The sequence below is a fragment of the Phragmites australis genome, chromosome 20 (assembly GCF_958298935.1).
Source record: "Phragmites australis chromosome 20, lpPhrAust1.1, whole genome shotgun sequence".
Classification (NCBI taxonomy): Eukaryota; Viridiplantae; Streptophyta; class Magnoliopsida; order Poales; family Poaceae; genus Phragmites; species Phragmites australis.
Genome location: NC_084940.1, coordinates 8,780,360 through 8,803,790, shown reverse-complemented (window position 1 = coordinate 8,803,790; position 23,431 = coordinate 8,780,360). Strand labels below are relative to the sequence as shown.

Below are 23,431 nucleotides of genomic sequence, written 5' to 3'. Positions count from 1 at the left end.
TCATTTACTTGCATCTTTTGCATAAGTACAACACTTACTGCCGAAAAAGACGCCGCTATGTACAGTAACAACCCACCTTTGGATCTAGGCTGTCAGAGCTATGAGTTTTGTTAGGTAATTCTTTAACTCATTGAAGGCATCATGCTATTCCACGCCCCTACTTAAAAGGGTCCGAGCCTTTAAGGGTTTTGAAGAAAGGAAGGCTTTGCTCAGCGGATCTAGCAATGAATTAACTTAGAGCTGCCAATCTTTCAGCTAAGCATTGCGCCTGTTTCCTACTCTAGGGAGGCCTCATGTCAAGTATAGTTTGTATTTTCTGGGGATCTACTTCGATGCCCTTTTTTGACACCAAGAAGGCCAGCAATCTTTCGAATCGCACACCAAATGTACATATTTTTGGGTTTAGCTTTATCCCTGCCCTTCGCAGATTATCGAAGGTTTTCTGAAGGTCATAGAGGTGTTTGTCTTCCCTGACGCTTTTGACTACTATGTCGTCAACATATGCAGAGACATTTCGGCCCAACTGCGACTTCAGCACTATTTGGACCACTCTAGCGAAGGTGACACCAGCATTTCAAATACTGAAAGCCATCCTTACAAAACAATATATGCCGAACGAGGTTCTAAAACTTGTTTTTCCTCGTCCTCCTTTGCCATCCAAACCTGATGGTACCCAAAATAGGTATCCAGGAAGCTCAACATTTCACAATCGGCAATGGAGTCCACTAACTGATCGATGCGTGGCAAAGGAAAGTTATCCTTCGAATAGGCTCTATAAGGTCTATGAAATCTAGACACATCCTTTATTTTCCAATACTTTTCTTAACTAGCGGGTTGGCCAGCCACTTAGAATGCAGGGCTTCACGTACTACTCCAGCGTCAAGTAGATTCTGCACCTCAACTTTCGCCGCGTCTTTCCTCTCCTTCGAAGCTTCTGAAGCTTTTGCTTCTTTGGCTTCATATTTGGGTCCATATTTAGAGTATGTTGAATGATTTCTCTATTTACTCCTTGCAAATCCTTCGGCAACCATGCGAAGACATCTTTGCTATTGCGAAGGAACTGTGTCATCCTTCGCTTGGCCTCCTCTGTCATCTCAGCTCCAATGACAACTGTTCTATCTGACCTATCTTGATATAGCAGCACCTTCTTGGTCTGGCCTTCAGGTGTAGCCTTCGTCACCCATTGTGTTTGTAGCTGTTCTTCGCACTCCTCAGGTTTCATCGGAGGTTCTGCCACTACATGAACATTTTGCTTGCATAGAGTATTTCCCACTTCAATCCTACGGGCCACTTGTTGGTCTCCGAATACTGTTATGACACCTCCAAGACCGAACATTTTCGTACACAAGTAAACATGGTGTGGAATTGCTCCGAATTTGTTTAGGATTCCCCGCCCGAAAATTGCATTATAAGGATAGGTTATATCAACCACATCAAAGGTGATATCCTCCGTCCGAAAGTTAGATCCTTCGCCAAAATAAACCGGGATCTCTATTTTTTCCAAAGCGTTAATTTATTTTCCCCAAAGTCTAGTATCAGGGATCTAGCCTGTCGAAGGTTATTTTGCTGCAAGCCCATCCTATCAAAAGCATCGACGAAAATGATGTCTGCCGAACTCCCACCATCTATGAGGATTATGTGCACCTCGTTCCCTGAAATGTTTGCAGCGATGACAAATGCATCCGTATGCGGGTAATCTAGCACCCTCACGTCTACTTGTGAGAAGGTGATTAGTACATGAGACCACTTCGAATGGACATAAGTAGGGCCTACACCAACATGGTTAACCCTTCGCACATACTCTTTTTGTTGTCTCTTTGATTTAGTTTACTGACTGGATCCTCCAGTGATTGCCAGCACAACATTGAATCCTTGAGTTACTGTGTTCATCGACCTGCTAGTTTCGTGGGGGGGGGGGGGGGGGGGCTTTGATTGCTATCCTTGGCGGAGGGGGTGGGAGTGCTGCTTGAAAAGCTGTTGATCGACCGAAGGTCTAGTCTATTGGAGCCAAAGGTGTATGAACGTATGGCTATGCCACAAGCCATCGGTCGCCACTAAGTAACAAATGACGAGGGGTTTGGGCCATGACTCTAATTGGATTCCCCTGCGTCGTCGTGCTTGAAGTGTGCGGTGTGATGCACGACTCTTGCAAGATCGAAGGTCTACTTCCCTAAGCTTTCTTTCATGGATATAACCTATGGGCACTGCTTAGTCTTATGATCGACACCTTTACCATGCAACTCATAGTATAATGTGGTTGGATCATGCGGAGCTCATCCGCCTCAACCGCCTTGGCCTCCATGACCTCTGACATATCGGTCGCCTCGAGCACCCCCGCCTTGTGTTCTAACGACCTCTTGTACAACCTCGTCCAGTCCGGAGTCTATCTGATTGACTTCTTTTTGCCTTGACGTGTACTCAAATGCTTCGGTTTTCTTCACACGCTTAGACTCGTCCCTCGACTGGCCAACATTTACGTCTCTACTTGAGTTTGGCTTCAATGTTTTAAACGCTAATAGCTCACTTTTCCTCCGAATATGGTCTATCTTAGACCTTGCATACTCCTCCATCTTGTTGAAGAGCTCATGCACACTCTCCGGCCTCTGCGTGTAAGCTTTCCTACCAAAAGTCCTCCTCTGATGCCCTGGATAGCGTACATGCACAAAGCGACGCATATAGTTTTGCAGTGTCTTCGTTGGTTGTTGCTTGACTGTGAAGAGGTCACCGGCGGTAACTTCTCTGCTCGATTGCCTTGGAAATTACTATAAAGGGCGTTACGCAACTGCTCCTATGAGTAAATGGATCCTGCAGTCAAGGCAGAGTACGACCTCGCTATCCCCATGACTGCCAACACAAAGGCCTTCGCCAGTGTTGTGTTGTCTCCCCCAGCGGATTCAACTGCTGCCTCGAAACTCATAACGAATTCATTTGGATCAAACATTACCACCCTCGACATCTTGAAGCCCGAAGCCCAGGGCTAGTTCTGCAAGCTAACGGAAAGTGATGATTCTGGATCGCCTACACATGACCTATGTCGAAGGTCCTGCACCGGCCGTGCTGCAAATGCTGACGGAGGAGTAACCATGTGGGGGATATACTCACCTGGTTGTTGCAACATGTTAATCTCTTCTTGCATTTTCTCCAGAGTTCTTCTGGCTTTGTCGGCTCACCGGCGGTACTCCGCAACCTTCCGACTTGCTATCAAGCTATCCATCATACGCTTTTCTGCTTCTCCAATTCTTTAGCTTCTAGCCTCGTCACTCTTTCTTCTTTAGTTTCTTCCTCTCCTTCGTACTCTTATGAGTCATCGAAGTCGTCAAGCTCCCCAACAAGATGTGCTTTCCCTCTCTCTTCTGCTGGAGGATTGTTGAAGCCTCAAAGTTGGTCCGAAGGTTAGCTTCTACCTTCCGTATTGCCATATTTGTATTTTGCTAGAGAGCTTCTTCTTCACGAGCCTCTCCATTGCCTGGCACCATTACATTCTCACCATCCTGCCCCTGCCGGTCGTCGTCACCTACACCAGTCGAAGTGTTGACCGACTCTGAGACTACCGGAGGGATTGCTTTGATCAAAGCCCCCCACTAGAAGCAGTTGCTCCCGCAACGTGCTTCGGCTTCTTCTTGGGTGACATGGCCTTGGAATGTTCGATCCCCACGGTCGGCGTCAACTGTTGGAAACTCAGTTACCGAACACAGGGGAGGGCCTTCGACCCTTTAGAGGAAGCCAAAGGCTTTTCTATGTGCCACACGCTTATGGGAAATTGTGCAATGTCATTTATGTCAACTGTCATTTCGGGCATAGTGATAGCCTATTTATAACTCGTACTCAACCACTCCATGTTACAATTTACATAATTACTCCTCTAACTGCTATATTCTCAGCGTATTCAGGGGTATTTCAGTACATTCTTAAGTACATTAGTATTTTTACAATTCCACCCCTCACTGTCCTCGAATTCCGACGAACGTTATTCCTTCGGTCTGGGCCCGAAGGTCTACCGTAGATGGGATCTTCGGCACACTTTCGATCGGGTTCGACATGCCTTCACGAATGGGCCTTTGGTTGACCTTCGAAGGCCCTTCACAGGCTTCGCCTGTGGTGACGACTTCGACGCTCCTTTTGGTGGACTTTTCTGAGGGCGACGTGGGTAAGCCTTCGATCGTGATTTGAAGGCCTGGTGCTGCCTTCACTACTTATCCAAAAGACCCATTCAACATTAAGTATTATCCTGAAATAACATAACTGTAATAATTAGTAATCTGCATCTATTAAAGATCTTCAATTTACCATCCGAAGGAGGCAGACCATTTCGCAATATTTCTTTTGTCCTTAAATTTGATCAAAAGATCATGTGTGGACTGTGGATCAAGAGTCTATAAACACGAGTCACATCTTTACTCGTGCAAACAAGAGTACGCTAAGGTATGACTCGTGTCTATAGACTCCTGATTTTCATTTTTTATCAGTTGTGACCAGAATTTTCATTTTTTATCTGAAGGTTTTTATACTGATTGTTCAATCATTGCTTGTCTTCAAAGTTATTTACCCGTTGTACTCCCATAGATCTATGATGTTTGATAATAAATATTCTAATCAAACGAGTATGGACATTATGGTCAAGACTCTTTCTGTCCCAGCGATAAAAAAAACAGCAAACATATATAGCAAACGAGAAGATAGCTGGAACTCTGCTCGTCTACGGTACGAATGCTATCTTCTGTGCTTAATGATATTTCAGTTCTTGAGCTATCTTAAAATATATTTGGTGACTTCGTCTATAAATTCATTATATTGTTTCTGTTTTGCTACTCTCTACTAAGTCAAGTGATGACCGTAAAAAAAAGATTCTATCTTGAAAGTGGAAAAGTCCGTTGCGAGCAACCATAATTCTTATATTAGAAGCTCTAAAACCCCTAAAACAAATCGAAGTGTTCTTTTTCTGTTCTACATCATGTTCTAGATCACCTAAAACAATCTAAAGTCGGGTACTCACAAGTAGATATTTTTTACGCATCACTTTTAATGAAAAAAAAACCTCTTTATTCAAGCCCCTTTTGAAAAGTGGAAACAATGTTACTGTAGCTACGTTTTAGGTAGGTCTCCCTTATGTACACGTGTATATATATATGTATGTGTGTACGTATCTATATATATATATATGTATGTATATACACACACATATAATTTTTTCAAGATTCTAGAAAAATAGCGAAAGAAATAATAGTTATATTGATAAATCGGCTGAAATAATCTAAAATGCATAGAAAAATATTTAAAACTCAAAAAATATAAAACAAATTTAGTTAGGTTTGTATTACTATCTTCTATATGTTAAAATTATGTTCATGTATGAAAGTACCACTATTTTTTCATAATTAAATGAATATGTTAAATATTGATAAATTTATAAATAAATATTGACATGTCAAAAAATGGTGAATCCATTTTTTTAGTTTTCTTTTGTCACACTCCGTGCAACCAAAAAAAGGGCGCGACCGCTAATCCGGCTAGTTTTACCGAAACTCTGCAGAGATCACCGAAATTCCTTGTTCCAAATAGGAAGAATTTTATTGTTTTACAGATGCGATCCACACCGTCCAATAATCCAGCCTCGTCTCCCTGTCGCGTCATGCAATCCCGCCTGGCCACGCGTCCCCCGCCGTTCCCTGCTGCGGCCGCCTGACGAACCGGCCCCACTCCCCGTCCTCATCCGGACCCAAGGCAAAACAACCCGCCGCTCCTAGGCACGAACCCCTCGCCGGCCATGGAGGCCTCCGCCGCCGCCGCCGACCCGTACTTCCCCGTCTACATGTCCTCCGACGAGGAGGACGAGCTAACCTTCCTCGCCGCCTCCTACAGCCCCGAGGAGATGGAGATCCAGGAGGTCATCCTCCTCTCCCTCGACTCCTCTCGCGCCCCAATCACCGTCCGCTCCTCCACTTCCGCCTCCATATCATCCTCCTCTCGCTCCGCTGGTGTCTTTCACCGCTCAAGAACTCCCTCCTGACCGCGAGGGCAAGCGCAGGCTTTCATCGGAAGGTACCCATCTGCTCGTCCACTTTTGGATCTTGAACTATTGATGGTTGATACGTAGATTCGTGCGATTCGCTTGTTCCTTGCCTAATTGTTCTACTCTGACGCAATGTGGAAGACGGCCCGAGCGACTCCAAGAAGAAGCGTTCCAAGCGCAACCGCTTCAACTGTGTCATCTGCTTTGAGAATGTTCAGGTCTCGGAGATGTTTCTTGTGATCCACTGTGCCCACGCGTTCTGCAATAGTTGCGTGGGGAGGTACGTCGCCTCCAAGATCGCCGAGAACGTGGCCGTGATCGGGTGCCCTGACCCCGGATGCGAGGATGGCATGGTTGAGATGGATCTGTGCCGGGATATCATCCCGCCGGAACTATTTGATCAGTGGAGCGTCACGCTGTGTGAGGATGTGCTGGGGGATGAGAAGTTTTACTGCCCATTCAAAGATTGCTCAGTAGTGTTGATCAGTGATGGGGCTGTGAAGATCAGGGAAACGGAGTGCCCACATTGCCACCGGTTGTTCTGCGCCTGCTGCCGCGTGCCGTGGCACGATGGGATCAAGTGCAAGGAGTTCAAGAAGCTTGGGGATGATGAGAAGGGGGTGGACGATCTGATGCTTAAGAAGTTCGCTGGCAAGAAGAAATGCAGAGGTGCCCCAAGTGCAAGATGTATGTTTCGAGAAGGTCTGGGTGCTTGCTAATAAAATGCAGGTACTTTATCTATCTAACCAAGTCCTACTGCAATTTGTATCCTTTTCTCAGACTATGGTAATGAGTGAAATTACGAAAAAAAAGGCAGATTAGGGGCACAAATTGGCAAAAATTGTTGGGCAATTTGTGTGCACAGAAAAAGTGATGAGGAAGTGTAATTGCTGTTCATGATAAGGAAGGTGTGAAAGGAATTGCTTCTTATGGATTAATATAAAATCACCCGTTCACTTTAGACCCGTCAAATCTATTTTTTGGGAATATATTCCTTTTTCTGTATTCTTCTATTATGTTGGTGTCATTAGTATTAGCTGATGTTCCGTACTTGTGAAGGATGGCCATAATTACACAGTTCAAAAAAATGTATAGTGCTTTTCAGGTCCTGTCATAGTGAAGCTAATCAACATGCAGTTATGCTTACTACTATTTAGGAGTTGTACGCTAATAGCCTAGTACTATTGTTTTGGTACCCATTAGTTCAGCATTTTACTGATATCAATGATAAATCTAGCAGTTGGTTTGATTGCTGGCTTTTTCCTTAAACAGCGTATCTTGCTTTTACCTTTTAATAGCTGTTTTCCTAGGGAAATGTTGAATGCACTCTCACTTTTGTAATTACATGGTTTATTTTAGCCATCAACCAAAGAATAACATGGGAATATGACTAAAGCACCCCATATATGTCTTGTAAATTTGTACATAGTCATACATCATTATTTGTACCCAATATTTTGTAACAAGACTAGCAAAGTATATTCCTTACTATTATGTTCCAGAGGGAATATTTGATAGCTTCTCACTATTCACGTCTAAAGCAATAGCCTCCTTGCCCCCCTCCTTGTGGGCTAAGGGCTATGTGTGAAGACGTATGCCCGATAGAAATAAGTCCCGTGAGTAGGTTACTTAAGTGAAACTATGGTTCTGTTTCTCATGGAAACCAGTTTATACAGCCAGTAGCTTGTCAAATGCGGTGAGGACTTGGGTTGGGTATACTGGGTTATGTTAAGTAAAGTGTTATTTCCTACCAAGCTATTGGCTTGTATCAATTTCCAGCACGTGTTTTTGTTATTCTGCATTTTTTTTTGGGGGGGGGGGGGGGGGGGTTAGTTCCAGTTGGAAGTTTGTGTTTTTATTTTGGTGTCCACTAGATGTTGTACTGCCGCAAGTTGTTGGACCTTGCAGGTTCTATAAACATTAAACATGTATTAAATGTTGTTGCTGATGTTCTTCCAGTTTCCATCATGACTCTAGAACACTTTTATTTTATTTTATTTTGAAGGTGTACTTCTGTTACCATTGTGCTGCGCCAATGAAAAAGGATCTTCACTACTGTGACAAGTGCAAGCACTAGAGAAAGGCCTTTTCCAAACAATTCAAACTCTGTGCATAGTTATAGGTGATATCTTAGTAGTCTGTCATGCCCTTGTAGTGCAAGTACCACTTTCAGTCCTTCGTGATCTTGCTGAATTTAAAGAGTTGATGTGCTGAAGTGATCCTTAAAGTCCTGCATCTTCTTTTGTACCATCTATTTTTTATCAATTCACAGTAAAGCTTTTACGGTATATTCTCATATCACATAGCTTTTCTAATGCTATAGTTAAGTTCCATTCAGTATATCACAGAAAAGTAAGAAAAACAATTTAACTGTGATTACGTGAAGCAAACCATATTCTCTTTGAATTGGTTTCATTCAGCTACAAAACATGACAGCTTTGGTCGGTTATTAACAGATTAGCAGTTTTGAGGTTAATTTTATTGTGCGTAGTTCATGTGAAATGCTGCTCATTGCGATCATGCAAATAACAATTTATCGTCGCTTGATTTTTTCTGAAAACTTGTTGCTGTTGACTGAAGAGTTCTTTATGTTTGATTTTGCACTGTCAGCATTATGTTCACAACCCTGTTGCTTCTCTTAGATTCAGTTCGTACTAGAACGATTTCTTTTCTTGTTTTGCGAGTTATATTTGAGAGGTGGCTGTCCACGAGTTTGTACTATATGGTTACTTATCTGATGGATCGAATTAACAACCCTAGGGGTTGACAATTGGCACTCTGTATGGTTTTTCCTAACTTCGAAATATCTTGTCTGTAATTCTCGTCTGACTGTCCAGAAATGTGCACAGTTGCTATCGCCAATGACTGGAGTGCAAGGTTCTCGCGTACAGTTCATCCAGGCACCAGCTAGCAAATGCACGAGTTATCGATGAATTGCTTGTTGCAAAATTCTTGCTTTGAAAAGCAGAAAACACTAGCTTAAATTCTTATACGGTAGCGTGAGCGTTCACTCATCCACTGTACTCTCCTAAATCCTAATGCTTTACTTGAAAGCATTGAAATAGAACGGACTTAGCAAGCAAATCAGCTTGCTTGCACTTGACCGGTTAGTAGTACCCCGTGATAAACTCGGAACAATTTCGTTCCATTTGGGGTACGGTTACTTCGTGAAGCCGGCAATCTCAGGAGTAAAGCTTCAGCGTGTCCAAGTACTGTTGCCGATCGATCAGAGGACGCATTTGTGTTGTTATATCGATCGACGCTGTTTCATTAGTGTGCGTGTGATCATTGAGGTTTAGTGAAACCATGCATTATCAATCATTTGATTGCTTACGTACGTTCATGAACCATTTGCTTCCTATATGTAGCAAAGCCTCACTGCTCCATGTCGATCGCGAATCAGCCAGCACCATCTCATTGCAACCAAGCAGCTGGCTGCGCAAATTTGCAATGGCTTCTGCTGCAGCTCTGAAGGTAGCCACCGTCTGCATGCTCCTCCTGTGCGTCGGGTCGGATTTGGCGCGGCCGGCTCTCGCGTCTCCGCCGTCGCCGGATGACAAGGAGGCCGCCGCCGCCCGAGCGCTGATGCGGGAGCTCGTGGAGCACGAGATCGCCGAGGAGCTGGGGCTCCAGGGAGCGGGACAGCACCACGTCGGCGACGTGTGCTCGCCGGCGTGCCAGACCTGCCTGATCGTCTGCGCGGTCACGTGCGTGCTCAACCCAGCCTCGATTGCCTGCTTCGTCAACTGCACCGTGACCAGCGCCTGCTTCGGCAAGCCGGTGGCCGCGTGAGGGTCCGCCTCGGTCGGTCGCGCCGTGTGCTGTCTCGTCTGCTTGATCAGTTGCTGTGTCCTGTGTGCGTATATCGATCCCTGTACAGCATAGTGAGTGCTGTGTGTTGTTCCAAGTAGATCACCAATAATTAATGACCTCAGAGGCAGCAGGCTCCATGCATGTATATATCGGGCTACATTTCGGCTGGTCTCGCCTTTCAGGGGCGCCGTCGTTCGATCCTATTTCGGTTGTCGCCGGCGTGCCAGAACTGCCTGATCGTGTGCACGATCACGTGCGTGCTCGATCAACAAGGACTCGGGCGCCTGCTTCGCCAACGGCACCGCGACCAGCGCCTGCTTCAGCAAGCTACGCCGGTGGCTGCTGAGTGAGGCGTGGGTGCGTGTCACACAGGTGCGCAGCGCGCGCGCCCGAGCCCGCCTCGCGCGATCGCCCTGCACTGTCTTTAATGGCGGCTCAGGGGCCACCAAGAGCTCTCTCTTCTTCCTTCTTTCTCTTTTTTTCATTCCAAAAAATGGAGAGGCTCCGAGGCGTAGCTTCTAGTTCTGTGTAGCTTCCTTTTTGTTTTCTTTTTCCTTGCCCCTTGCTCCCTACTTGGGTTTTTCCTTTGTACAGAGACTGGGCGTTTTCCCTTTTTATGTCAATATATATCTACCATAGTAGGAGAATCCCCTACTGTTTCCCTAAAAAAAACAACTCAAATGACCAAGAGCAACTGCAACTGATTGCTATAATATGTTGATCACAATGACGAGTTCTGGGACTTAAATCCCATTGGATACTAACACAGCAACGGTGTTTCACCTTTAACAACAACCGCTGCAACACCGTTTGCTCCCAGGAGCAGTGGCAACGCAGGCAGGAGGCGGCGGCGTTGGGTCGGCCGGCTCTTGCTGCACGAGCGCTGGCTGTGGCACCGTGCCAGCATCCGGTTTCGGGGTCGCGTGCACCACCGGCGCTTGTCCGATGACCAGGACAAGCATGCAGATGGCGACCATCTTAAAGCGCACCAGCAGAAGCCATGGCAAGAGTCTGTAACAAGAAGCTGCTGCCTCTCCTGGGAGTTTTTTTAAAAAGTAATATTAAATAGAAAATTGTAAAAATAATATGTATTTTCAGAAAATTACAGAATAGTATCCTGTCGGCAAATCAATTCTAGCTGCTGCTCGCTTCTCGCTGAGCCCAGTTCCACTCTCGTCGGCGCTTCCAGGCCCATGCCGTGCTCCTCGCCTGCCGGGCACCGTTTCCATCAAACGCGACTCCCCGGTTTCCTCGAGTTCTCGGTGAACGAAGGGAGCCCGTCCAAGAGTCGGATCGGAGGTTGCCATCCTGAGAAGCACACCGGCCCAGCAGGTAAAGATTGGACTGGAGTAAGAACAATTTCTCGACTGGAATGACTCGTCGTGCCTGTACGTGAAGATTTTTCTTTCTTTGTTCAACGATTGGTAGCATCGCTACTTCGTCGCCGATTGGTGTGACATAAGCTGAATCGTCAGGCACCAAAACCAAACCGTGTTCTAGCTTGCTCGTGTTTACTTTCCACGCTTGTCCTTTTTTTCTAAAGTTTTGAGAACGACAACGCAACGACCCAACTTTAATCACGTCGTTTAACATATATTTATATATTTAGTCTCTGTTTTCACTTTCTTGTCACGTCCGAAATCCAACAGAAGCCGAAGGAAGAGACTTTTCTGCTTTCGCATACCAATTAAGAGAACACTATAATTTTGCAACTTTACAAACTAGCGAGGTGGCTCACATTGATAATATGATTAGTCTTGTTATAATATTTTATTTTAACAATTTTTTATTAAAAATTAGTCTCTTTAGTTTTTTACGAGGTTAGTGTCATTTAGTTAAAAAAACACATAAAATTAAAAAATTATGTTTGGATAAAAAACTATTTATGCTCTAAACTTATTTCCGAATCATATTCACATATTGTTTCGATTTATATATGTTTTAATCAACTATCAAAATAGTACGTCAGACAGCTTAACTAAAATCAGAATAGATTTGACTTACTTACTGTCTATTTGATGCGATGATCTTGAGCTCTACGGTGTTTCTTAATCTATTATCTTAGTAAAAATGTTTTAAAAAATAATTATTTTTATTATGAATTTTAGCTATTGATTAATTGTATTTTACATGGACACTTTATTTAGGTATTTAATTTTTGTAATAATTTGTTTTTTATAACACTATATTTGACTTGAATCTTTATTTTTCTATTATAATCCTAATTTTAATTATTACTAATTTTATTTTATTTGGACTCTTCCCAAACCGTATGAAAATCGAACTGCTAATTTTTCATATTTTGAATTTTGAATTTAGGTATTTATTAATCATATTTGATATGGACTCTTTGATTTCTAAATTTAGCTATTTATTAATTATATTTGATATAAGTTTTTTTATTTAATCTAGACTGTTAGATGTTCATAACAATAAATAGTCTATATTCTTTTTTTTATTAACATGATAATTTTATGATCTTAAGAGCGAATATGATACTTATTTTTCACTCAAATAATAATATTATAGAAGATGGTACCGGCTCCACCGGTTCACCCAACTTGTTATATAACATGAAATCTGAACACATCGTCTGAAAACTTCGTGCCCTACCTATCTTTTCAACATCCTCAATTCAAGCCAACGCATTTCTCAAACCTCAAATCAACAACCCTGTACACCTCAAACGGCCAATATCTATACATGCAAGCAGCTCACAATTAAGTGAAATCAACTCTCCTAATCCCTAGTCATTTGTCATTGCCAAGTAATTATCTGCAACTGATCCATTGCTATGAGATGCTGATCACGGTGGCGGCTCTCGAAGCCTCCAAGCTGACGCACTGCACCAGCCCACACACCATGCCCACCTCCTGATCTTTCGCCACGGCCGGCTTGTCAACGTCACGGCCTTCAGAAGCAGCGGCAGCTTCGGCAGTGCAGCACTCCTCGAAGCGGTAGCAGGTGACGAGGTGGTCGTTGGCCATGCCGACGGCCTGCATGAAGGCGTAGACCACCGTCGGCCCGACGCCGCGGAACCCCCTCCGCATCAGGTCCTGGCTGATGGCCTCGGCTTTCGGCGTCCTCAGCGGCACCTCCCGCGTATGCCGGAACCGGCCGATCAGAGGCTTGTCGTTGAGAAAGCCCCAGCAGTAGCTGTTGAATGATCCCAACTCCTCTATGACCTGTGAACAGAAGGCATTAAGTGTTATGGATGAGCGAATGTTATTGCCAATAATGTTTGGCTCGTCAGGATTTAGGTGAGACAGATGGATAGAATGACATGATCAAGTTACCTTCAGTAACTCTCGCGCGTTTTCGATGATTATGCGCAGCCTGTGCTCTGACAACAGGGAACTAGCAGAGCTGCATTGCCCCAAAATTTTCTTCTCGTTCAGCTTTGCCACCAACAGAGGGTCAAAATCCATGAAAACTTCCCTGTGAAACATAAAGCGTGTGTTTAACGACCTTTGGTGTTTGGTAAGCTGTTGGACTCTCTTCAGTATGGATTAGGGGTACTTACCTGAAGGTGTCCCTCTTGCTGAGAATTACTGGCCATGTCATCTCAGCCAAGGCACCAGAGAGAACAAGCATTTCAAACAGTTTCCTGCAGTGTAGGACTGAAAATTGTAACTTTATAATCTATTACCGATCAAAGGTCTTAGAAAAGGTTTAGCTGATCTGATTAGGTTTAGGGTATACTTGTCATCATGTACGGGGACTCCCCACTCCTGGTCATGGAAGGCTGCATAGCAAGGATCTGTTGCAAGGTTAAATCAAGGATTTCCTTACCGTCAGTTAAAAGCAAGATTAGAATAAAGATGGTCTAGACTCAATAAGTATATGACAATATCAAGCATTTTATTCTTTCCAAAAAAAGAACAATATTAGGCATTTGAACTTATTGTTCACATTGTTCTGGACTTGATACACAAGCAGAATGTTTCTGTCCACGAAGGAAGGGGTCCCAGCCGAACAGGTTATTAGTTGTGTGATCAAAGGCAGCAGGTAGGACTGAATAGTGAACTTCCTAGTTCATACTTACTGTTCTGAAGTTAGTCAAATTACCAATCAAAGCGATTTCTACGGTTCTCTGACAGTATGTCAAACAAAAAGATGGCAAGGCACCAAGGGAGGTGCCTCGCACGCGCCCCATTTAAAAGCCTCCAATGAAGGCCCCGGGTAGGGATCCGGTTGTAACCAAAAAAAAAAAAGATGGCACAAATCACTGCTACAACTAAGCAAAAGTTGCAAATAATTGGTAACAATGAGGAACTGCAAATATATAGCACTATATAAACTATTTATAGTAATCATCATGACTTCCAGCTGCTTGCTGTATTGCAGAAAAGATGCAAAGTGGAGTTGTAAATAAACTAAGAGAGCAATCATTAAGCATATATCCTTGTAAAGAAAAGATGATCTGGGTCGCTATAACGCTTTTCTCAAAAGAATTTGCTTTTGAGGAAATGTATTTAGGTGAATTTGGAACAGAGTATGGAAATTCAGGTCAACGTAAGCCTGTACCGATTTTGTTGTTGGTTGGCGCCTAAAATTTGCTATAAACTAGCCAGTAGCAAGTTCAGCTGAATTATTACTCTGGTTAATTGCAATTATTGCCACTTTATTGTTCAGTTCAGACTTCAGAGGGTTACATTTTTAAAAGCGTTGGACGAACAACGTTTGCATAATATATAGTACCAGCATCATGCAGTCAGTGAGTAATGTGATCCCTTTCGATGATAAAAGATTGACAAGTTGCTAGACAACGGACAGCCCACCAAACATCGTAGTGCATTTTTTATTGTCTCTTTTATGCCACCAAATGTTCGTGATGTCATATAAAATAACCATAATCGACTACCAAGAGTATGCTCTTTTTTTTTCTTCTTGAGATGGAAGTAAAACGTTATTGTCAATTCAGCAGTGTGTTCTTGTTCAAGGCATTGGCAATCGAGACGATCCTACGACACTGTTTGGCCGAGCTCTAAAGCCGGGCTTCTATGGCGAAGCTCAAGCCGTCTGGCGAAACACTTCTGCTCTGGAGCCCGGCACAAGGAGCCCAATTTGCTCAAGGAGGCAGAAGTATGGAGAGGGGTATAGCAAGTATCGGTTTGTCACCGAGAATATATTTATAGAACAACTACAGATAGCAAGCACCTTAATTCGAGCTAAAGAGGACCCGGATAAAAAATATCATGTACAATCTATTCGTACAACTCTTACAACCAGGTGTTTTTGGTCCATTTGACTCATAAGTGAGCAATCACCGAAGTGCTTCGAGACCTTTAATCAACCGGTTGTAAAGAGTTACGACAACTGTGTGTAACACTACATAATTACTATTTATGATGTCAAGAACATATATTATCCTAAAATACGATCATCTAGTTGTATTGTATGTAGCATGAGTGCTAAGTCGATCATGGCGAGATGAAAAGAAGTCTAAACCATGGATCGCCAAACTAGTAACTGTATCTATGAATCAGCGTTTATTTTGTCTTTACCGAAAAATGTCGTAGGCACATGATTAGTTTTGACCACCTACCAGTATTAGGGGTAACCCACGGGCACCTCGCCGGCCCCGCCGACGACGCTGCATCCCCGTTCAGGGAACCTACCACGGCCACAGGAGCGGTGACAGCAGCAGCACCGCCTGGCACAACGCTGGCCGCCTTCCGGCCCGCCGGCCGCGCAGAGGGAGGCCCGGCCGACCCTGCCGCCCTACGCCGTGGAGCTCCTCCCCCAGCCGGCGACGCCGGGTGGCGGCCGATCCGGCCGGTGGACGCCCGGCTGCAGAACGAGTCGGTGGACTTCTCCGACGCGAGCGACACGTTGAGCGAAGACGACGGGTGCACGCTCCCCGATCGGCCGCCAACGCCGCCGCGGCGCAGAAGCAGCTCTTGCCGGCGCAGCAGCATGGACGGGATCCCCGTGACGGCCGCGGGCAGCCTCTTCTTGGCCTTGTCGGCCTCCTCGCGCGGGGCAGGGGACAGCTCCTTCTCCCTGCCGCCCCCGGCCGGCCTAGGAGACTGAGACATCCGCCGAGCGGCGCCGGCCACACGGGGAGCCACCGCCGACATGCCGCCGCCGCCGCTCGGTGGAGCTACCGCTAGCTAGGCCGGCCGCGCGCGCGTCTACCAGCAGATCGGAGATAAAGCGAGCCTTTGAGCGAAAGGGAGAGGCGATCGGAAGGGCGAGCAAACGATGCGCCGTTTAAGTAGCGCAGTGCAGGGTGCAGCTAGCGTGCTGTAGAGTGGCGCGCGCTCTTGTAGGAGGGGTATCGGCCGGCGGGCATGTACGTACGTACTAGCGGGTGGTGGTTGGAACGGGAGGAAAAGAGAGGGCCGGGGGATGAAGCGGACGCGCGCGGAAGCCGGGTGGTGGCGGGTGGGTGCGTAGGATTCGTTCGCGCGCGCGCGCGGTTGGTGCCGCGTCCAAACCGTCGTCGTCGTGGGAAGCGAGCAGAGACTCCTCCGACTCCGAGCATGCCGAGCTCGTCTGGTCGGCGGACGTGCAGACCCTCCGGCGCCGGCAGGCCCGGCACGCGGAACGCACTGTGTCCGCCGGTGCGGCGTACCGTGTCGCACGTCCGGCGGTTGATGGGCTTTTTTCGTGGGTGAGGGAGGATGCGAGACCGGCCGGTGATGCACGTACGACCGGAGTGAAAAAAACTCGGCCGTACATCTCAACGGACGCTTTGAGTGATCCATGATAGGATGGATGGCCTGTACGCTTGATCTTGAATCGTGATCCGGACCGCATGGTGATGTGTGGTGATCATCTCTCAACGCCTTAGAAGGGCGGATCCGGAGGGCGGGGGCAGGGTTCGAAAATTTATTTGGACAACGAAAATCGCTATTTATTGATTTTTTGAAATTTGTGAAAATCAAAAAATTTGGACAAATTCACTTAATCGAATTTATAAATGTGTTTGGATGTTAATATTTTTCTTAACGTGAACCCTACTAAATGAGTTGCATGCTTTTTAAAACACACCTTTTTTTTTCCTTCTAAACTTACTCTCCATGAAATATGATGCAAAGGATATTATTTTTGAAAAAAAAGATCACAAAAGATCTTAGAATTATCTCTGGTATTTTTTAGAATTTTTTGTAATTTTTTTAATTTTTAATTCAAATTTGAAAAACATATCGAATTCAGAATTTAGTGCAAATCTAATTGACCGGTTTTCGATGAATTTTCAAACCCTAGCTGGGGGGCTCCAGCCCATACCGCCTCGTAGCTAATAGAGACCCCAATATTTTTTTACTATGGCTAAGGGAGAAAAAGGAAAAAAGAAAAAAGAGAAGAAAAGAAAGATGAAGAAGAAAAAAAAAAGCGAGATAGATGAGCGCCTCCTGCCTAGCTCATCTGCACCCCCAGATTCACTACAGGATGCCAAATACTTTTTTTTTTGTGAGAGGAGGATGCAAAAATGCCAAATGATTTAGAATAGAATATCAGGTTAGGTGCATCATTTCGGCTAAGCACATTTTATATGACAGTGGCCCACATCATGGAGTTGCATCCCAAAAGAGTGATCTTCCATTGGTGGCGTTCTCTTAATACTTTTTATCACAGCGATATCTTGGCTGTGCAATTACTCTAATCATAAGCAGAAGTTGTTAGATACACATACCCCTTGAGGTTTTTCCTGAACATGGGAATTCTTTTTAGTTCCTGTGGAACTCATGCAGAGCCGCCGTGAAATCCCTTCATCCAACAGCATCGTAAAAGCAAGTGGTTAGCGACACATATGAACGATATGAGAAACGTTTAGTGCAATTAGTAAACACATAATGTGGTATTAGACTTCCTGTTTGGTCAATGTCCAAAGTTTGGTTTTCAACAACTATACGCTAAATAGCAGTACTCCCTCACATAAAAAATACTTGATATATATAGCACGGTCTTCACATTTGACCACTATTTCTGACTAAAATATATTTATAAAGTTTAATAAGGTTATGAAAGTATTTTTCAAGATAAATCTACATATATAATTTTCATATTTTGAAACTAAATATTTCAAAAGTTATCGATAATCAAAGTTTCAAAACATCATGCATTTATGACAAAAGATAATAAGATTTAAGTCACCTTATATATAGAAAAACTAGAATAATAATACTAGGTTAGTTGTTCCTCAATTTTTCGTCATTTGAAATATATATGATTGGAACAAAGGACTGCCATAGAAGTTTCGTATGAATGGGTGTTCGCAGCAGCATTGGTCAAATCAACCAAAACTCGGATTATACGAGCAGAATCAAGTAGGCTAACTCTTCCCATCAGTTAGTTCATCGGTCTTATGGTGGCGGCTTAATTTAATCCTCGTACATATTTGTTTAATAATAGGGGAATCTGCACGCCATCATAGCATAACATATATAGTAGCCGGCCGTACATACATGTTTTTTTTTTCTAGCAAACACTCGATCGTTAGTTAGGGTCTGAACTTCAGGCGCAACAACTCGCTGCTACAAATACGTAAATTCTAGTCGGTTTTTCAATTGTAAAGAAGTTAAAATATGAACAAGTTGGAACAATGTTGGGAACATGCACTCTCTGCTATACGCGAGCGATACGTGTACAAGGAGAAAATGTACTGACATGTTCTTTATCTCACTTGGCCATCTGTACACACACAAGTAGAAAGGAGCCGACATGTTCTTTCTATCATTAGGCGTTCTGTGTTTTATAAGACGAAGAGCAGGTGAAGCCTTTCAACGACTGTGATTGATATGATTGTACAAACAAATAGCAGGGTTTTTTTTTCGTCTGTCCCTGCCCCCACGCGTTAGCGGTTAGCCTCAGCTTTTTTTAGACGAGGAGTTATTTCATTTCATTTCGATTTCATATTTCTCTGTAAATTATCAAACGTGATAGACATCCCTTCAAAAGGAAAGATGGTAGAACTGTTTTTGTAATCCAAGGACTGCTCGTGGATCCGAAATCACATCGCTTCGGAGATTGGACATGATAAAAGCTGCTGATGCTCACTATGCGCAAACAAGATACAATGCTGCACCAAGAAAAAAAAAACTCAACTAAGGCTGCTTAGATAGTATACCGGTATGTTTTAAGCGCTCTACAGGTAAAATAAGTTCATGCGTTCAGTCTTTTTGTATGAGGGTACACACATTCAGTCGATCAGTTAAATTTCGATCCTGAAATGTCACTGATGCTACACCTGTCTCCACCAGAGTAAAGTCATTCTCCCGGAGAAAGTATACCCTTCGTAGCTGTGTACGTGTCACCTTGTATTCGGAAATGGCACCTGCAAGAACAAGAAACCAACTTGCAGTTAACAAGTAATCACCAAAGGAACAACAAGAATCAGTTAGTTCGTTCACAAGCAAACAAAAAGCTTGCCAGCTAGAGATTGTATATGTGCTTGATTCCAGGTGCAATAGCAATTGGAAAACATTACGTTTCCAAACGATTTTTTTTTCACTTTTACAAACTTTTGCCCACGTGTCACTCGAGTCGGGATGACACCACCTCCACGCCCAAGCCACCACCGGCCAACGGCTACACCAAGCGTTGTGCATCGGAGGCTTTCTCCTCCCCTCTCTCTTCTCCTCCCATTGAGATTTCTGCAGGTCGACGCGGCACCGCACGACGGACAGGACATTATCAACAGGCCGATCAAGCAAGTAGTCAGGAATGGTCCTTCGTGGTGATGGCTTGGGTTAGATATTAAGATAAGCAGAGTTTTCTGTTTGGACCCACACGTAAATTCTCCTCCTCCCTACTATATAAAGGGATGAGGATCCTGTTTGTAAACAGAGGAAGATCAAGTCTGGGGCCAGCTAGAACTACCTCTGTAACCAATTGAGATCCTCCATAATACAACACATAGGACGTAGGGTTATTATCCTTCAGGAGACATAAACCCTTATAACTTATTGTGTCCCTGAGTCCATTGTACGTGCACATATCGATTCTTGAAACGTCGTTCATGCACCCGCTGTCTAGAATACCCTGAAATCATTGTCAGGGGATAACCCTTGACATTTGGCGCGCTAGGTAGGGGGCGCGTTTTCGTTGTTTCATCAAGTTTGAAAAGCTTGATCAGGTTACCCATGATCGGATCCACGACAACCACTGAGTCCTGTTCCGATGACCCTGGCTGCCGCGAGGTATTCGTCATAGGGTACCACCCGAATGAACCCTGTGTACTCCAGGCATGGGACACCGAGACGGAGTCCGGGAGCTCCGAAACCCAACGTGAGGTCTACATGGTGGACCATGCAGCAGGGGGCGTTGGAGGCCCCGTCCCAAGCGTCGGTGTCGAACCCCTGGCTATACGTCTAGAGGGAAACCAGTCCAGCGTCGTCCCAAGGAGCCCCTGGGCAAGGCGCAATCCACGATGGGGTAGCGATCAGGGCGTCTGACACACACAGGGTGGTCGGCCTGGCTGAAAGTGAGCGAGACCTCTGACCACTTCAGGCGGAGGCTCGGGTCCGATGCGGTCACCCACACCTCCCGAACCACCGACTTGTATTCACTGTTAGAGGAATATATCGCGCCACCCAAGCGTCGGGGGCTCCCCCTCATGACTTATCACCGCTCTGCGTCCAGCATCTCGACAACGAGACCATGACGCCAGCGTAGAACCTACGGACCCTGTGAGTTCTCCTTAGCCACCCACCAGTACTTATACCAGAGGGAACGCATGTGGCACTGTGGCTGCGTGATCTCGCCCTCTTGGCCGAGATCGCCCGATGCCAGACCATGTCAACATGCACCGTGCCCATCGCAAAGGCCAGTGAGGGCCACAGTTGCCAAGGGTCACGGTAGGGCATGCGGTGGAATAAGTCTCGTGCTTCCTCAACCGCAGGGGGTACTCATGGACCACCGCCACGTCAAGACAGCCAATCTTTTGACTTACGTGACTCTCTGCGCCAACATGACCTCTGTGGCATGATCCAGAGCCAGGTGGCCACTAAAGAGTAGGAGGACCGGGCTAGACGGGAGAAGGAAAGGGGCAAGCAGACCTACCGCACGCCTTCCCCTGCAGGGAGGCATCAGACTGCTCTACCCCATCGCCAAGACCTCGAAACTGTTGTCTCTCTCCCCGGGTGCGTGTCACCGCCCAATAACGAGTGGCTCCCCGTTACGGGATAGGGTGCAACGCCCTATCCGCCCGATTACGGGAGGTGCGCTGGCCGAACAAGTTTCGTCCGGTCCTAGCTAAGAAGTATGATGGCTCGACCAACCCAGAGGAGTTCCTACAAATCTACACCACCATGGTGCAGGCTGCGGGAGGCCATAAGAAGGTCATGGTCAACTACTTTCCTAATGTCTTGACTGTTTCCACCCGGTCCTGGCATATGAACCTCTCCCACGTGTCGGTTCACTCCTGGGAGGACATGTGCAACCAGTTTGTCGTCAACTTCTAGGGGACCTACACCCAACCAGGGGTCGAGGACGACCTATATCAGGTCCAGCAATGACAAGGAGAGTCATTGCGAGACTTCATACGACATTTCGTCAAACGTCGGAACACCATTCCAAGGATCACGAGAGAATCTGTGATCATAGTGTTCAAGCGGGAGGTCAAAGACCAGAAAATGGTCGAGAAGCTGGCCACCCAGCTAATCCGAAGCACAACCGAGCTCTTCGAGCTTGGGACAAGTGCGCGTAGACTGTTGAGGCCCAAGAGCGGCAGATTGACACCAGGCCGTGACCTACTTCCAACCAGCCCACCTCTTCCCAAGGGGTCGGCCGAAAGGACAAGAAGAGTAAGCGCAAGGTCAGACCTCCTGAGGTCTTGGCGGTTGAGCAAACTGGCCTAACACGCCGGGACTTCGAGAAGAAAGACAGGAAAAAGGGTCAGGGCTACTGCTTGATCCACCGTACAAACACCCACGACCTGACCGAGTGCAAGGTCGTTCAAGGCATCATGGACCAAGAGCTCGGGGAGCGCAAGCACAAGCACGACAAGGACGATGAGGACGAGGCTACCCCCAACCAGTTGGCACTGGGATACCAGCAGACAAGGACCATGTGATTACATGGTCCACCACATCTTCGGAGGCGCCGCGATATATTCCTCTAACAGTGAATACAAGTCGGTGGTTCGGGAGGTGTGGGTGACCGCATCGGACCCGAGCCTCCGCCTGAAGTGGTCAGAGGTCTCGCTCACTTTCAGCCAGGCCGACCACCCTGTGTGTGTCAGACGCCCTGATCGCTACCCCATCGTGGTCGAACCCACGGTGCAGAACATCCAGCTGGGCCGAGTACTCGTCGATGGAGGGAGCTTGATCAAACTCCTCTTCACCGACGCACTGGACGCCCTACATATTCCGAGGAGCTCATTGAGGCCATCTCCACTCTTCTTCGGGATCACCCTGGGCTCCTCGGCTAAGCCTCTAGGGCAAATCGAGCTGCCTATTACCTTCGGCTCGCTGGACAACTTCAGAACTAAAAGGGTCATGTTTGATATGGCCGACTTCGGGACCGCGTATAACACGATCCTCGGGCAACCAACGATGGCCCAGTTCATGGCCATTGCCCACTACGCATACTAAGTGATCAAAATCTCTGGTTCAACAGGGGCCATCACCATTGTTTGCAACGCCAAAATGGCCCTACACTGCGATAAGAGGATCCTCAACATGGTCGAGCTGACTCCAAGATTGCAACTCATGACCGTTGAACCCAGCGAACGAGCGGTAAAGGTCCATGTCGTCGCCAACCCAGATGATCGGCTCGAGGCAAAGTGCCTGGACGACATCGACCCGACCAAGTTGGTCCAGATAGGGGCCGCACTGGACCCTAAATAGGGACTCGCGCTCATCACCTTCCTCCGGGCGAACTCGGACGTCTTTTCATGGAGTCCGTCTGATATGCCTAGAATCCACAAGGATGTGATAGAGCATAAGTTGTCTGTACGACCAGACGAGTGACCAATAAAGCAAAAAGTGTGTTGATTCGCAGCCGATCGGAAGGAAGCGCTTCATTAGAGATTGATAAGCTCTTGGAAGCTAGCTTTATCCAGGAGGTGCAGTTCCCAGAATGCAGTCATGGTCCAAAAGTACAATGGCAAGTGGAGAATGTGCGTCGACTTCACCGACCTTAACAAGGCATGCCCAAAGGACCTTCTCCCTCTTCCCTGAATCGACCAGCTAGTTGACTCAACGACTGACAATGATCTGTTATATTTCTTAGATGCTCGATCGAGGTACCATCAGATTAGTATGTTTAGGAAAGATGAGGAAAAGACGACTTGTGTTACACACTTTGGGGTCTTTTGCTATGTAAAAATGCCTTTTGGCTTAAAAAGCGTCGATACCACTTACCAACGGTATATTCAACTCATTCTCTAACCATAGCTCATAAGAAACGTCAAGACATACGTGAACGATGTGGTCATCAAAAGCAAGACCAAGACAGACCTGGTCGCAGACCTTCAAGAAATGTTCGACAATCTCTGGAAGTATTGCATGAAGCTGAACCCGGAGAAGTGTACGTTTGGGGTTCCGTCAGGGAAGTTGCTCAGATTCCTCGTGTCTCATCGAAGAATAGAGGCAAATCCTGACAAGATCAGGGTCATTGACCAGATGAGATCCCCGACCAGGTTAAAGGAGGTTCAGA

The 23,431-nt window shown here is 45.9% G+C and overlaps 2 protein-coding genes and 1 pseudogene across 2 annotated transcripts; 2 read left to right on the top strand and 1 right to left on the bottom strand.

Annotated features, from left to right (window-relative positions):
* Window positions 1–5,417: 5,417 nt before the first annotated feature.
* On the top strand, window positions 5,418–8,505 carry LOC133901226 (uncharacterized; annotated as a pseudogene).
* Window positions 8,506–9,191: 686 nt separating this feature from the next.
* LOC133901312 (uncharacterized) lies at window positions 9,192–9,972 on the top strand. Its single transcript, XM_062342623.1, has one exon. The coding sequence runs from the start codon at window positions 9,317–9,319 to the stop codon at window positions 9,800–9,802; it is 486 nt and encodes a 161-aa protein (XP_062198607.1). The 5' UTR covers window positions 9,192–9,316; the 3' UTR covers window positions 9,803–9,972.
* A 2,374-nt stretch (window positions 9,973–12,346) lies between these two features.
* Window positions 12,347–16,200, bottom strand: LOC133902356 (uncharacterized). The gene is made up of 5 exons (XM_062343945.1): window positions 15,372–16,200; window positions 13,526–13,583; window positions 13,347–13,430; window positions 13,120–13,261; window positions 12,347–13,008 (listed from the first exon to the last, which is right to left on the bottom strand). The coding sequence occupies exons 1-5, from the start codon at window positions 15,904–15,906 to the stop codon at window positions 12,616–12,618; spliced, it is 1,212 nt and encodes a 403-aa protein (XP_062199929.1). The 5' UTR covers window positions 15,907–16,200; the 3' UTR covers window positions 12,347–12,615.
* Window positions 16,201–23,431: the final 7,231 nt, after the last annotated feature.

Coding starts and splice junctions, on each gene's coding strand:
- LOC133901312 (XM_062342623.1), top strand. CDS start 9,317: ATGCATTATCAATCATTTGATTGCTTACGTACGTTCATGAACCATTTG.
- LOC133902356 (XM_062343945.1), bottom strand. CDS start 15,906: ATGTCGGCGGTGGCTCCCCGTGTGGCCGGCGCCGCTCGGCGGATGTCT. Junction 13,584..15,371: donor GTGGGTTACCCCTAATACTG/GTAGGTGGTCAA, acceptor ACCTTGCAACAG/ATCCTTGCTATGCAGCCTTC. Junction 13,009..13,119: donor ACGCGCGAGAGTTACTGAAG/GTAACTTGATCA, acceptor TTCTGTTCACAG/GTCATAGAGGAGTTGGGATC.